Here is a 14327-nt window from a genome sequence, read left to right on the forward strand (position 1 = left end):
TAATGTAGAATAAACGACTCATTACTTGACAGATGTAGAAGAAAAGTTATTTTGCATTAGCTAAACTGTAATACGATTGAATTAATGTTAAGATATAATGCTTGTGGTTACTTGGGTAGACATTAAGGAAATGAATGCCAGAGTAGTTTGGATGACCTAGATCACCCAATTCATGTACCATGAATTTTCGAGGGATGCTTTGAGGCAAGTACCGTAGACCATGTTCTGTGATCATTCATCGTGTATAAAATTTGGTTTAGAATACATTTATGATTTATGATTTATGATTGATTATACAAATTTCGGAGTACTTCACTGCCGTGTGCAGCATAGTTGTCCCATGTTAATAGGGAATCCCATAGAACATGGGACAACTATGCTGCCCACGGCAGTTCAGAGGCCTAAGAATAGCTCTGAGATCAAAACTTCAACAGACTATGATGGGTAAATACGTTTCATATCAAGGATCAGTGAAAACTATTGATGATTAGCAAAACGATAAAATTTTAGCAAAAACATGTACAATTTACAAAAAAAAAAGCTTTTCGGCTACCTGTAAAAGGGGGGAGGTACCATGCATTTATTAGCACAAATATTCCCCTTGACTATAAAAATGACTCTAGGGTAAAACAAAGAAGATATTGCAATTTTACCAAAAAAATCGTCCCGGTTTTTACGGGTTAACCATAAAAATACGTTGATTGTTTTACTTCTACAACAAGTTGAGATTGTTCTTTTTTCTACACGACGAATAACATAAAAATGTTAGTCCTTTTTTTGAAAGGGAGTAAAGCTGTGGGTCCCGATATAAACTAGCCTAGGGTAAATGATCTCATGAACAAAGAAAAAATGAACCACAGCGATTCATGTTATTCTATGCGCGTTGCAACAATTTTTATTTTGGGTTTTGTTCGGAGGTTCATTTGAAAGAATTCTATAAATTCAAAGCATAATATTACTTGCAGTACATAATATGACAAATTCACAATTCAAGCCTTCTGCAATAGCGAGATATTTACTTACGTGATCTTTACTTTTATAATATTTAGGATGATCGAATTATAGGGTTTATAATACAAATTCACTTAAAATAATTCAAAACGTGGTAGCTTAGCAATCTGCACTTCTTTTTGACCAAGTATAAACAAAATCTTCTTCTAATTTTGGTTGTCAGTGGCAGTGTTCTCAGACGACCTCAAATGATGATAATTCACCGTCGACGTGCCCAGCGGTGGTGGTAACAAGTATTGCAGTAGACATATAAGATCAATTCAATCATATTTCTTGTATGTTAGAGCTGTACCAGATCATCCAAACCATGCTGATGATGAGATCAGTTAAAATAGGTGATGACTTTTAAAAATAGAGCACACATATCAGATATAATACTTGTTTTCAGATTCCGGAAATTCCTCTTAGAGTTCCTCCGGCAATTTCTCTATGGGTTCTTTTAAGATTTGTTCCTGGAATTCTTCCAGCAGTTTCCTAATCGTTCCTCTAAAAGTTCATTAGGAAATTCTTTTAGATGTTTATTTGGAAATTCGAATGAGAGTTCCTCCAGGAATTCCTCTAGGTGTACCTACAGGAATGCTTCTACGAGTTCCTCCGGGAATTTCTTTAAGAGTTTATTTGGAAATTCATCTAGAAGATCCACCGGGAATTCCTCTAGAATTTCTTCCGAGAGTTCCTATAGGAGGTCATTCTGGATAATTTTTTGGGCAGCTGATTGATGATTCACCATAACAATTATTTCAATAAATTTTCAAAAAACATGTGAAAATTAGAAAAAAAAAGAAACTGTAGCCAAGGTTGCGACCATTCATTTGCAAAGATTTTCATTCATTTGCTATTATCTCAGTTCAGAAGCATGCTATCGAAAAACAATGTATGGATGAATGTTATTCGGCAAACTTTCAGATAAAACTACAAGGTTAAATTCATCCATACATTGTTTTTCGATAGCATGCTTCTGAACTGAGATAATAGCAAATGAATGTAAATCTTTGCAAATGAATGGTCGCAACCTTGACTGTAGCTAAAAACATGTTATAGTATCTTCAACATGATGAGTTACTAAAAAATAAAACACTGATATTGATTAACGGAATTAACAAAAAAATAAAAATTATGGCCACGCCGTTTCACGCCGCCCCCGCCGGCCAAAAACTAGCAAAACGCCGCCGCAGACAGATTTCAAATCGGCGCACACCTCTATCCCAGATATGCTGTTAGTCTTCTTGATAAAGTGGTCTTCGACGACATTCATGCTTGTGACACACTTGTTCAAGATTGGGTCAAAGTTTATTATCCAGCTTTGTTCCTAAAAGTAGTCTGAACAATATTTTCAAAAGGAATATAAATATTATTTATTTACTTGGTATGTCGAATTTACAGTCAGCCACTCGTGGTTCAGTCATATGTAGGGGTCCCATTCTTTTGATCAAAATGCAAATTACTCAGCCACGAAAAGTACCTTCCAATCCCATACCCGAGCAAAGTTTCATAACAACCGGATAACATACTGTGTTATCTGATATCAAAAATAATTAACTAAATTTGTTCTCATTGTGGCTGAATAAGCAGGCAACATAACAAACATGATAACAACTAAGTATACCCGTGATAACAATAAAATATCTCATTATGTTATCATCAAAGGCACCCTGATAACAACTTCTGTTAATCTATCAATTTTATCCAACTGAAAACTTATTTTGTTATCAGAAAGATATTTGTAACGATCATTGATAACTAACTTCCGTTGTTGTTGTCGACGATGATGCCCCCAGTTTGACAGGTAATGGTAACATGAACTACCAAGTTGATAACACAAAATTGTAAAATGAGTTCTGGAGCGAACACTAGTTACACAGCGCAACATTTTTTTGTCTCAAGAGCAAATATATGTGTCTCCGAAGGGTTTTGTGCCGCTGAACCCGAATCCGGGCTCAGATTTTCTCCAACACGTCACAATTTTGAGCTATACCTCAATTTATAGGGCAAAATATGCGATTTTGGACTTTTTTGACTGCAAGCCATTAAGCATGGAAATATTTTTTTTAAGCAATCAAAAGGTTAATGAGTCAATTAACATCTAAATTAACGACTCATGCAAAATATTTCGTTTTACCTAATCAAATTTGATAGATTTAAGCATTTTATGTTAGTATGAAAACTTGCATGCAACTTTTGGAGGGTGACTTGTATGGGAAATATCGTACCTAACATAAATCGCTTAAAACTATCAAATTCGATTTGGTAAAACGCAATATTTTGCATGAGTCTTTAATTTAGATGTTAATTGACTAATTAACCTTTTGATTGCTTAAAAAAATATTTCCATGCGAAATGGCTTGCAGTCAAAAAAGCCCAAAATCGCATATTTTACCCTATAAATTGAGGTATAGCTCAAAATTGTGACGTGTTGGAGCGAATCTGAGCCCGGATTCGGATTCAGCGGCCCGAAATCTGTCAAAGACACATAAGTTTGCTCTTGAGACAGACCAAAAGTTAATTTTTGTTACGCTGTGTTATCAGTTTGTTACTACTCAGTTATTGTACTTTGCTCGGGTAGTGCATCGAAGCGTCTTAGCGGAAAAATTCCCCCGAAATCATGGAAAATCTTTTGCCATTAGCAAATTGCAACCACCCCCTCCAATCTGGTAACTTTGCTGCACCGTGTCAGTGGCCACGGAAAACTCGCGTCAAACAACTCCCCAAGATAAAACCGCATAAAACTTACTCATTTTTCTGCAGATTCAGGAACGTAATCGAATCACCGAATCCGATGAAAGCATCCTCGTTAATGGAGGAAATGTTGTTCGAGCGGAGATCCAAATGCCGCAAACGGTGCAACGGTCGAAGTGCTTCGCTCGGAATGCGGTGCAGATTGTTATCGCCAAGGCGAAGGTACTGGAGATTTTCTGCGAACGGAACGGAAAAAGGAGAATTAATACAATGTGTACCAATCAGAGTACGAGTCCGCACCTTCCAGTCCCTCGAAGGCGTCCTTATCGATGTAGGAGATGGAATTTCCCTCCAGTTCCAGCGAGTTGAGCAGAATCAAATGACTAAAAACGCGTGCCGGTACCTCGGTGAGCTGATTGTGGGCCAGGATGAGGGCATCCAGATTCGAAAGACCTATCGTCCGGACAATAAGATGAAAGATTGTCATTTCTAGTGGTGGTGAGATTCCTAGCGAATGCTATCAGTGTCATATTACCTTCAAAGTCACCCTCCTTGATGGTTTTTAGACGGTTTTCCTGGAGCTCCAACTTTCGAAGCATGTCCAACTTGGAGAGGGCTTTTTGCGGGACGGACGTCAGGTCGTTGCCACCGAGATTGAGACGTTTCAGTTTTCTGCGGAAAAAGAGAGTGGATTGCCGAATTTTTGTACACCTCTTCAATTAAAGGTTGGTACAGGGGGTGGCCAAAATCTTTGGGATAGGCAACTTTTTTTTTCTCTCACAAAAAAGTTTAAAACGCTGTAACTTTTCATAGAGTGCATCAAAAATTCTCTAATTTTGACTGTTTGTTTACCTAATATATGTGCAGCATTGGTACAATTTTGAGCTCGATTGGTTAATCTTTCGTGAAGCTAGAATCGTTCTCGTAAAACACTATTTTTTAGATAACTTATTTTTGAACTGTCATATCTCAGAAACCAGTAAACCGAATTTAATGAACTTTTGAACTTTTATCAACAATACATTGATGCTTCTCATTTCATTAAAACAAATATACTCTTTGAACGTTAAAAAAGTTATCATGGATTTCCATTTCTTGAATAAATGTAAATTTTTTACATCAATGTAATTAAATTATAGTGTTGATATCCAAAGATTATCTGCTTCTGTTCTCAAGATATCTCTGATAAGATGTATTAGAGCCTATTTGGATTGAAAGAATAACACATTTAGTAACTTTTGTATGACATTGTAAATTTGACTTATTTTCCTCTATATGGGTGAAAATATCAAACCGGTAAAACTTTATTCATCGCCAGAAAATATTACATTTTATAGCGTCGCATCAAGTATCAATATATTGTTGATAAACGTTAAAATTTTCATTCAATTCGGTTCACTGGTTTCCGAGATATGTCAGTTCAAACTTTAGTTGTCTAAAAATATTGTTTCACCAGAACGATTCTAACTTCGCGAAAGATTAACCAATCGAGCTCAAATTTGAACCAATCATGCACAAAAAATAGGTGAACAAACAGTCAAAATTTGAAAAATGTTTATACTCTCAATAAAAAATTACAGCATGTTGAACATTTTTGCGAGAGAAAAAAAATGTTGCCTACCCGGGCAGAGCTCAAGTACTGACGATCAAAATGTGATATTGGTTTGTTTGAGATAAGAGGTAAAAGTACTGAAAACAATAGCAAAACTTTGTTCTTGAGCCATCTAAACAATAGCAAAATATGATATTTGAATATCAATCAAATAGCTTACTGCTATTGGTTAGATCTTACCAAGAGCTAAATGTGCTATGATGATGATGTTCCAGGAGTAAAATTGAGGTATTATTTTCAGTACTTTTACCTCTTATCTCAAACAAACAAATATCACTTTTTGTTCTTCATATCAAAATATGCTATTATTGAGATTTTTTCCTCTGCTCGGGTATCCCAAACATTGTGGCCATACAGGGGATCAAAAGAAAACATGAAGGAAATATGCATTTACGAATCGAACTTACTTGTCCAATCCGCGGAAGGCATCCGGCTCGATAGACGTCAACTTGTTCTCGTAGATGGTCAAAATCTCCAAAGTGTCCAGTCCCTCGAACGCCCGGTTGTGGATTACCGAAATTCGATTGTGATTCAGGTTCAGGATCAGCAAGTGATGCAAATTCTTCAGGGCGCTCGATGGAACCGTTAACAGCTGGTTTTGGGAAACATCCAGCTGCGTCAAACCGCGTCCTGTGGGATGGGGCGAGAAAAACAAGACGAAAATACTGGATTAGAGATGGAAGCTATTTTTATCTTGTTTTCATGTAACACCATCTATTGCTATGGGATTGTAGCCCGGAGGCGGAAAGCTAAAACGATACCGATATCAAAGTTTGTTTGCCTTTTCCCTTTTCACCCTTCAGGGTCAGATTTATAACATTGGCGAGGCTTTCAAGGTGAGTCATGCATCCACATAAAATCCCCTTTTTTCTTACGGTATAGATGTATAGAGGAAATTTTCTGTTTTTTCCGCAGATGTAGCTAGACAGTAGGGTAGCCCAAACATGTATAAAAACATAAATTTCGAAAATTTCAATATCTTATCCGTTTAATCGACTGAACTGAACTCCCAGAAACTAAGGTGAAAATTTGAGTTAAATTTGATAAGTTAAAGAAGCGTTTAATGAGCTTGAAACTTAAATGGAAAAACTTGATCAAATGTAATGCCGATAGGTATAACAAGTTGCATTTTTTTGCCCAATGGAGCTGTAATCGTTTAATAAATACCATTTAACCTTCCTAAGATGTTAAGCTAGGCGCACTACGATGGCGTAGTGCACATTCAGCGAGCCTGTCTGGGTCATATTGTCCCCAACATTTTACACTGAAATCCCAATTTACACTTTATTTGTGCCAAACTCAATTTACGAGCTCCCTACCTTCCCCCATTCACGCTCCCCAATTTACGCTCCTTAGGCAAAGTTCAGTGGTTCGCAAGCTAGAGTCCGAGGAGAAGGTGTGGATGTTTTTAAATTCCGTGTCTCAATGCTCACTGCATCACTAGTTGTAATAAAGTGGAGTTGTGAAGCCCAGAGGTTTCCAATCTGGAGTCAAGAATCTAAAGTACGATGAGAAAGTGAAAATGAAGAAGAAATTACAACAATGAAGTGGCGTTCCGAAACGCAGTGATTCTCAATCTATGATCACGGGCCATGTTGATTTCGCAGGAACTGAAAGTCCGTGAAGAAGGTGTGAATGTTTATAAGATTCGGTGTCTCAAGGAGCACTTGTGACATAAATTGGTATCGCAAAGCTCAGTGATTCCCAAGCTTGAATTACGGGCCCTGTTAATTTCGCAAGAACCTATACTCCTAGGAGAAGTTGTGAATGCTTTCAAGATTCGGCGTCTGAAGTAGTACTCAATATACTGCCCAAGTAACAACTCCATTGCTGATTAGTTTTGTTTGATTTTTATTACGGTTTTATTACAAAAATAGCAAAAATAGCCAACTTTACTACTACTTTTATCAAAACCATTGATGAAAAGTTTCATAGCATTCTTGATGTCATTTATAAAACCAGAATGCAAGAGTAAACAAGACTCTTCAATATGGGTAATTTATTCCAGTTTTAAAGCAGTAATAAAATTATCATAAAACTGGCCACCTTGCTTACGTTCGATTTTCTCCAATTATGAATGTAGTCATATTGGAAAATAAGGGAACATGAACTGAAAATAACTATAACCATTTTCAAGGCGCATTATTTCATGCTGCTACAATCCAAATGTTCACGGTAAAATTGAATGTGCATAAGCCACAGAAAATGGTAACTTTTAAAATATTACTTTGATATTATCGCATGCTACTTGCGCATGATATTTCCTCCTGAACTTCTCATGCCATTGAAGAAACCTCCCAGCCTCTTTGAATTCGATCAGGATAGAAAAAAAAAATATGAGCTGTCAAACGAAACACATGGTCATCATCGCGGATGGAAAATTTTTTAACACAGTTTTAAGAAGTTTTCTTGCTACTCTTAATATGGTTGGCAAAACCTTTTGGAGAGCGGTCCATTTAGCCGGGAAATGCTCTTAAAAAGGTTTTGATGTATGAATCAGTTTTATTGGAAGTTGTTTATGAAAATCTCTTATTAGAGCACAATAAAACTTAAAATGTCACTTGGGTGGTGTAGTAAACCTCAGGGGTTTTCAATCTGGGGTCACGGGTCATGCAAATTTCTCAAGAATCTATTGCGCGATGAGAAAGTGAAAATGGGATTTCAAATTAAACCACATAGACCTTGTTTTGGCTATTCAGATGCCCCTTCTCCCACTGAAGCGCCCATGAGATTTCTTGAGAACTCCCTGAACCCCCTGGGAACCCCTGAAACGTCCCGAAATGATTCAGAGAACCCCTGAAACTCTCCTTGGAACTTCTCCTGGAACTCCCCCTGGAACTTCATGAGAACCACTGTAACGCCCCTGACCCCTCCTGGAATCCCTCTAGGACCTCATAGAACTCTCTGTCAATAAAAAATTGACCGTTGGCGTTGGTAGTGTTGTTAGAAGTGCGAACCGAATTCTGCGAATATTATTAGTGTTCTAGAAGTGGATCCCAACGTTTTTGAAATTTTGTTTTAGACGGGTTATGCTTTCACAAAGCTTTTCAGAATGAAAGCGTCGGATGAAGGAGAATATCTGATCGTTTGATTGCAATTGCGACTGCCAAGCTGAAAATCGTCCCAGGTTTCCAGATCCCTCAGTCGATAGCTACCTCCAGATATAGATATACTGATTCTTGAGATGATCAATAGTATGGGACAAATATCAAATTCTCGCTCCAGTCGACTTTTTCGATTCCATTTAGGTCCCATATGAACTGTGCAAAATTTCAGCGCAATCGGTGAAACTATAATTTAGCGCAAGCGGTTCAAAGTTTTCATAGGATTTACTATGGGAAAAGTTACACTTTCACATAAAAAATCCCAGAGGTCGCCCTTTGTCCCCTTAATTCAAATCGATCAATGTTCCTTGTAGAAAAATCATTTTTGAAACTTTCCTTCGAAGACCGCAAAATGATTGGATGCTTGTGGAAAAAGTTATTGATTTATTACCGATTAGTGATCCAACGAACGGCTTTTTGTTTTATTTTATTAGCAGCACTGTAGCTGCTGCTTGGAATGCTGCTGTTTCTGGGGGTGGTGATGCCTCCCGCCACCCCATGCAACAACGGCAGCAGCAGTGCTGCTGATAAAACAAAGCAAAAAGCCGTTCGTTGGATCACTAATCGGTAATAAATCAATAACTTTTTCCACAAGCATCCAATCGTTTTGCGGTCTTCGAAGAAAAGTTTCATAAATGTTATTTCTACAGGAAGCGTTGATCGATTTGAATTAAGGAGAAAAAGGGCGACCTCTGGGATTTTTTGTTTGAAAGAGTAACCTTTCCCATAGTAAATTCTATACAAACTTTGAACCGCTTGCGCTAAATTATAGTTTCACCGATTGCACTGAAATTTTGTACAGTTCATATGGGACCTAAATGGGATCTAAAAAGTCGACTGGAGCGAGGATTCATTTTTTCCATACAAGCGTGTCCCATACTAATGATCAATTCGAAAAACATTTGCACTTCTTCCTAGCACTTTCTTGAGAAATTCTTCTGACCCGTGACCCTAGATTGGAAACCACGGAACTTTACAATAAAACTACATTGTGATAAGTACTCCCTGAAGTGAAGAAGCCGAAAAACCAGTTTGGAAACATTGCATGGAATCTGGCAGATCGTGAAATGATACAAACAGAGCCGAAACAGCAGACCCGTCTCTTTCGCGAGAAAAAGCGTCTCCTGGAAGAAGCAGAGTGCAAGGAAATTAAACTGATGTGCCGTTCTCCAGGAACTCGAAAGTTCTATCAGAAGCTTAACACATTCCGCAGCGGCTTCGTGTCACGAGCTGAAATATGCAGATTGCAGGGGTAAGGACGGAAGCTTCTTGACAGACGGTAAGATGATCGAAAGGTGGAAGCAACAAAACGATGAACATGTTAATGATGTGGAGAGCGCAGATATGAAATACCAAGGCAGCGGGAGACATGATTACGTCAGTACAGCAGGGAGCACCAACGAGCCAACTGGTAGCAGAGTGTGTCAATGAAAATTCAAAAGATTGAACTGTGGGCGTAGAGACTAACAGGGAAGGGGGGGAGTTGCTTCTGCAAGCCTGAGCGTCAATTCTTCAGATTGTTGAGCGCCTCACAAGAACTTATATTGCCCAATTACGGGCGCCTGATCGATGTGCGAGTGCCAGTTAAGATCTTCAAGCTCAATTGTGCACCTTGGTGTCTCAGGAAAGCCTGAGAATTGATGTACGGGCCTGTGGTCCAGCTATAAGTAAGAATTGCAACGGAAAGTCAACTGCTGAATAATACGAATCGAAACGATCAAGAACGGCGTAGAACATAAAGATTTTAATGAAAGCTTGATGCGGGGAATTATCAATCTCTCAGCTGCAGCGGAAGCATTTGCATTATTCTGTATTCTCGCCTATCTATTGGAGGACCACGGGCCCAGCATTCTGGCGCTACAGGAGGCTTGTTGAGCAGGCTCCAAATTTGCATTTGCAAAAAAAAATGTTTTTCAATGATTTCAACATTATTAATCACTAAATAACAAATTTTATCTAACTTTTTATGGTGTTCGCTTTCTCTGCAAGTTGTCTAAGCAATGCTTTCATCAAAACCTGGGAAAAATCGATAAAGGCATTCGCACAACATTTTTTCTGACATCAAGTTTTTTTTTACTTTTTAAGGTTTTATACAGAACATCAGAACTTCCACCCAGTTTCTTAGCATTTCTGAACACATTTAAACTAATTTATTTTTTCAGCTCATTCGAATCTTTAGATGGCAGAGCTTATCATACTATAAAAATGAATTTAGTAAGCAGTAATAAAGACATTCGTTTGTTTAACGTTTGTTATTGAGAAATTAAAAACAAAAATGTTTGCATTGAGAAAGCTTGTTACGATGGTTCTTGGTCAAATATTGCAGGGAAAATTACTTCAATCAATCAATAAATATGATTTCTTATTGAAACAGTAACTTTCATTGTGTTTGGAAATTGATTATTTTATTTGTGAAACTTTTTTCTTCTCTACTGTACTACATTTTTTGACCACTTTGTGCAACTTTATATTTTAATCATCTAGTTAACGGAGCCCTATTATTTAACTTTTATAAGAAACAAAAACAAATTTGGTAATATTTGCTTCGTTAGAATGTTTACTATAGCACATAGAAGAAACTATTTCAGATATTGTGCTCAAATTGAAATGGCGATCAATCGAATGAAATGGCGATTCCTGAAACAGTCTATAAAACACTAATCTTTCACCATACGCCTGGCATCCACGCAACAATATGTGAGCCCTTTGCCAACCATATCCCACCAACACTTCAACATCCGCATGGATTTGAGCAGACGCAGAGTTATATTCGGTCTGCTGTGGACACGAACGATTGCAAATTGCAATTTGCAATTTGCAATCATCACTTCCTTCCCCTGCCCCACATTGACCTGCAACCTGACGTGGCAGGCGTCATTGTCGCCTATAAAATAGATGATCACCAACACTCACACTCTGAAGAAGACTATTTCGTCCCCGGCAGATACCTCATTGGTTCCTTGTGTGAATGTAGCTGGTCTGGCGATAGCGGAGTAGCATCCAGGGGCGGTCAATCAAGCTCAAGCAAGCGCTAAGGGGCTATCCATAAACTACGTAGACTCTGAGGGGGGGACGGGGGGTCTGGCTTAAGTCTACGGTCCTTACAAATTTCGAAAATTTTGTATGGACGAAAGTCTACGAGGGGGGAGGGGGGGGGGTCTGAGATTGCCAAAATTGAGTCTACGTAGTTTATGGACAGCGCCTAATTCGGCGATACCAAAATCGAAACGAGTTCATCGATTCGATTGGAGGCGTTAATCCAAGAACATGGGCATCAATTGCAATTTCTTCCAGCACCTGGAGAATATACAATGTGTCAAACAATTGTCCGTGTAGCAATTTTTTGGTCAAAATAATGGTTCATTCAAATGATCATAACTTTTTTAAACATCAATCAAATACGCTGAAATTTTGATTAATCATGAACCATATATTAAAGCTCCTTTGGTACAATTTTGAGCGAGATCGAATAAGTTTTCTGAAAATTATAGAACTTTTAGTAAAACTTATAAGATTTTTGAACACATTTTTAAAACATTATATCTCAATATGTACTCGATGAAACTTTTTTAATTTTTTTTTGTGATACAGCCTATATCTAGCCTATTTTGTGATACAGCCTATATGCATCTTCGTTTGAGGTTTTATATTTACTACAAAAAAATATGAAAAATCTGTATATGTTCAGAGTGTCATTTGGAAATTTATCATATTTTGATCAATAAAAGTGCCAAGTGTTTTCAACGTTTTTAAACTCTCTTAATGTAATATTTTTCATACAGGACCTACTAAACTACATATGAAGTGTAGGTCCTATGGATTTTTCGTTCAGTTAATGTACTTTTATTGGTGGAAAACGTTTGGCAGATTATATGTGCAAAATATGGTAAATTTTTAAACATCGTCAAATACATAAGCAAATTTTTCATATTTTTTGTAGTGAATATAAAAACTCTAAAGTAGCTGCATATGGAAGCCTTAGGTATCAGCTATAACACAAAAAAATGAAAAAGTTTCATCAAGATTTACTGAGATATAATTTTTTAAAAATATGTTCAAGAATGTTATAAGTTTTTCTAAAAATTCTATACCTTTCTGAAAACTTATTCGATCTCGCTCAAAATTTTACCAATGGAGCTTTAATACATGGTTCTTGATTGGTCAAAATTTCAGCGTTTTTAATTGACGTATAAAGAATAGAGGGTCTTGCCCGGGATTTCCCGGGACAAAAATCCCGGGATATCCCGGGATCTGAAAAATCCCGAATCCCGGGATATTTTTCCGAAAATCCCGGGATTTCCCGAAAACTAAAAAAAAAATGACTAAAGTATTTTAATAAAACGTAACATGCCACTTCAAATTTTCTTTATTAATGTTGTCATTTTTTTTTTCATCCAATTCTACGCTATCTGGCAGATCCAGTGTGTTTTTGGTCTACGAAAATCTTGCTTTTGATGAAACCCCTTGTAATTACACAGCTGATTTTTTGGCAGAATATTCGTGCATTCATTTTTTTTATTGATTTTACGTTACCTAATTATAAGAAAAGTAAATCAACAGGCAGAGTATTAAAATATGGAATCTTAGGATTTATGTTTAGCTATTACTAGATTATTTTATGGTAGTATTCCTGGGATTGATAGCCTTGTTCCATATTTATAGTAGCAGATTTTTTTTACAAAATATGTAAAATATGTATAGGTAGAACCTCTGCAAAGTTTTCTTTTACAAACATATAGTGTACATCTTTTAAGATATATCTGGGGTAATCCCTTAAGAATACTGTCTTGATATGTAATATTCAACAGCCCTGTGCAAATACTTGACGCATTTCCCAATTATGGGGAACATTCGTAGAATTTTCACAGGTATATAATTCAGGAAAATGAGCAAACAATTCATAACTTTTGCAAGACGCTCTCTGGGATATTTTTGACAATGTCGTAAAAATATTTCCGATGAAATTAAATGGGATATTTTCTTCTGAAGTCTAGGTAAAATTTCTTGTGAAACTCGTTTAAATATTTTAGAGATAATTCAAGCGAAACAACATACCAAAGAATATTTTTATAAGCATAAGTGAAAAAGCTGAAATTCACAGTTTGACCTGTCCTAATGGTACTGTAATACCACAGAATAAGAATAATAAAAATTTAAAAATTGTTGAAAAACTCACGAAAAAAATGCTAAAGGAAGATTGTTTAGGATTTTTTTTAAAAGATGTACACTCCCGTTCAAAAGTTTGGGGTCACCCACTCAAAAACATGTCATTTTTTTAGGCCCATATCTCCGCCAATTTGCGTCCGATTTCAAAACCCTAGGTTTCATTCAAAAGATAATAAGTCAAAGAAACTTTGAACATGATTTAAAAGAAACTTTTTCAAAAAATTTTGTATGTAAACTTAACCCAAAGTGGCCAAATTTTCTAAAAAATGAATATAAACTTACGGCAGTGTCGCTGGAAGTTGGGTCGACCAAATTTTAAGATGAGAGCGGTAATATGACCCATTTTTTATTAGCTTTCAACTGCTTTTTACAGAACTTAGCTAAAAAATCTAGAAAAAAAGTTATAAAGTAAATTAATCCTTGATGTCATCGACCAAAAGTTTGGGGTCACCCCTCAATATGATGTATCGGCCAAAAGTTTGGGGTCACTTTCGTAAAACATGGAAAAGTGATTTGGTGATATCTTCGTCATCTAAAGCTCAATTTTAATTATTTTTGGCTCATTTCAAAGATAATATACTAAATTTACGTTTGATGTCTTCAACTTAACGTATTTAACGATTTTTGTATATAAAAATGTTATGTATAGTTAGCACATTTTACCACGCTTCAAAAAATGAGGCAACTTTACGTTAAGTTTTAGTATGTAAATTTCAACAAATATGTGTGGTTCAATGTCTATGTCATTTTGTTTCAAA

At 36.6% G+C, this 14327-nt stretch overlaps 1 protein-coding gene across 3 annotated transcripts in view; it reads right to left on the reverse strand.

The window, feature by feature from the left end:
• Nucleotides 1–14327, reverse strand: part of LOC109422878 (slit homolog 1 protein) — a 123824-nt gene that overhangs the window by 20339 nt on the left and 89158 nt on the right. For all 3 annotated transcript variants that reach the window (XM_029878265.2, XM_062853016.1, XM_062853017.1), the window contains 4 exons: nt 5707–5929; nt 4223–4359; nt 3988–4140; nt 3743–3923 (listed from right to left, as the gene is read on the reverse strand). In XM_029878265.2, coding sequence (XP_029734125.1) covers nt 3743–3923; nt 3988–4140; nt 4223–4359; nt 5707–5929 — 694 coding nt within the window. The remainder of the gene's footprint in view (nt 1–3742; nt 3924–3987; nt 4141–4222; nt 4360–5706; nt 5930–14327) is intronic.

The sequence above is a fragment of the Aedes albopictus genome, chromosome 2 (genome assembly GCF_035046485.1).
Source record: "Aedes albopictus strain Foshan chromosome 2, AalbF5, whole genome shotgun sequence".
Lineage (NCBI taxonomy): Eukaryota > Metazoa > Arthropoda > Insecta > Diptera > Culicidae > Aedes > Aedes albopictus.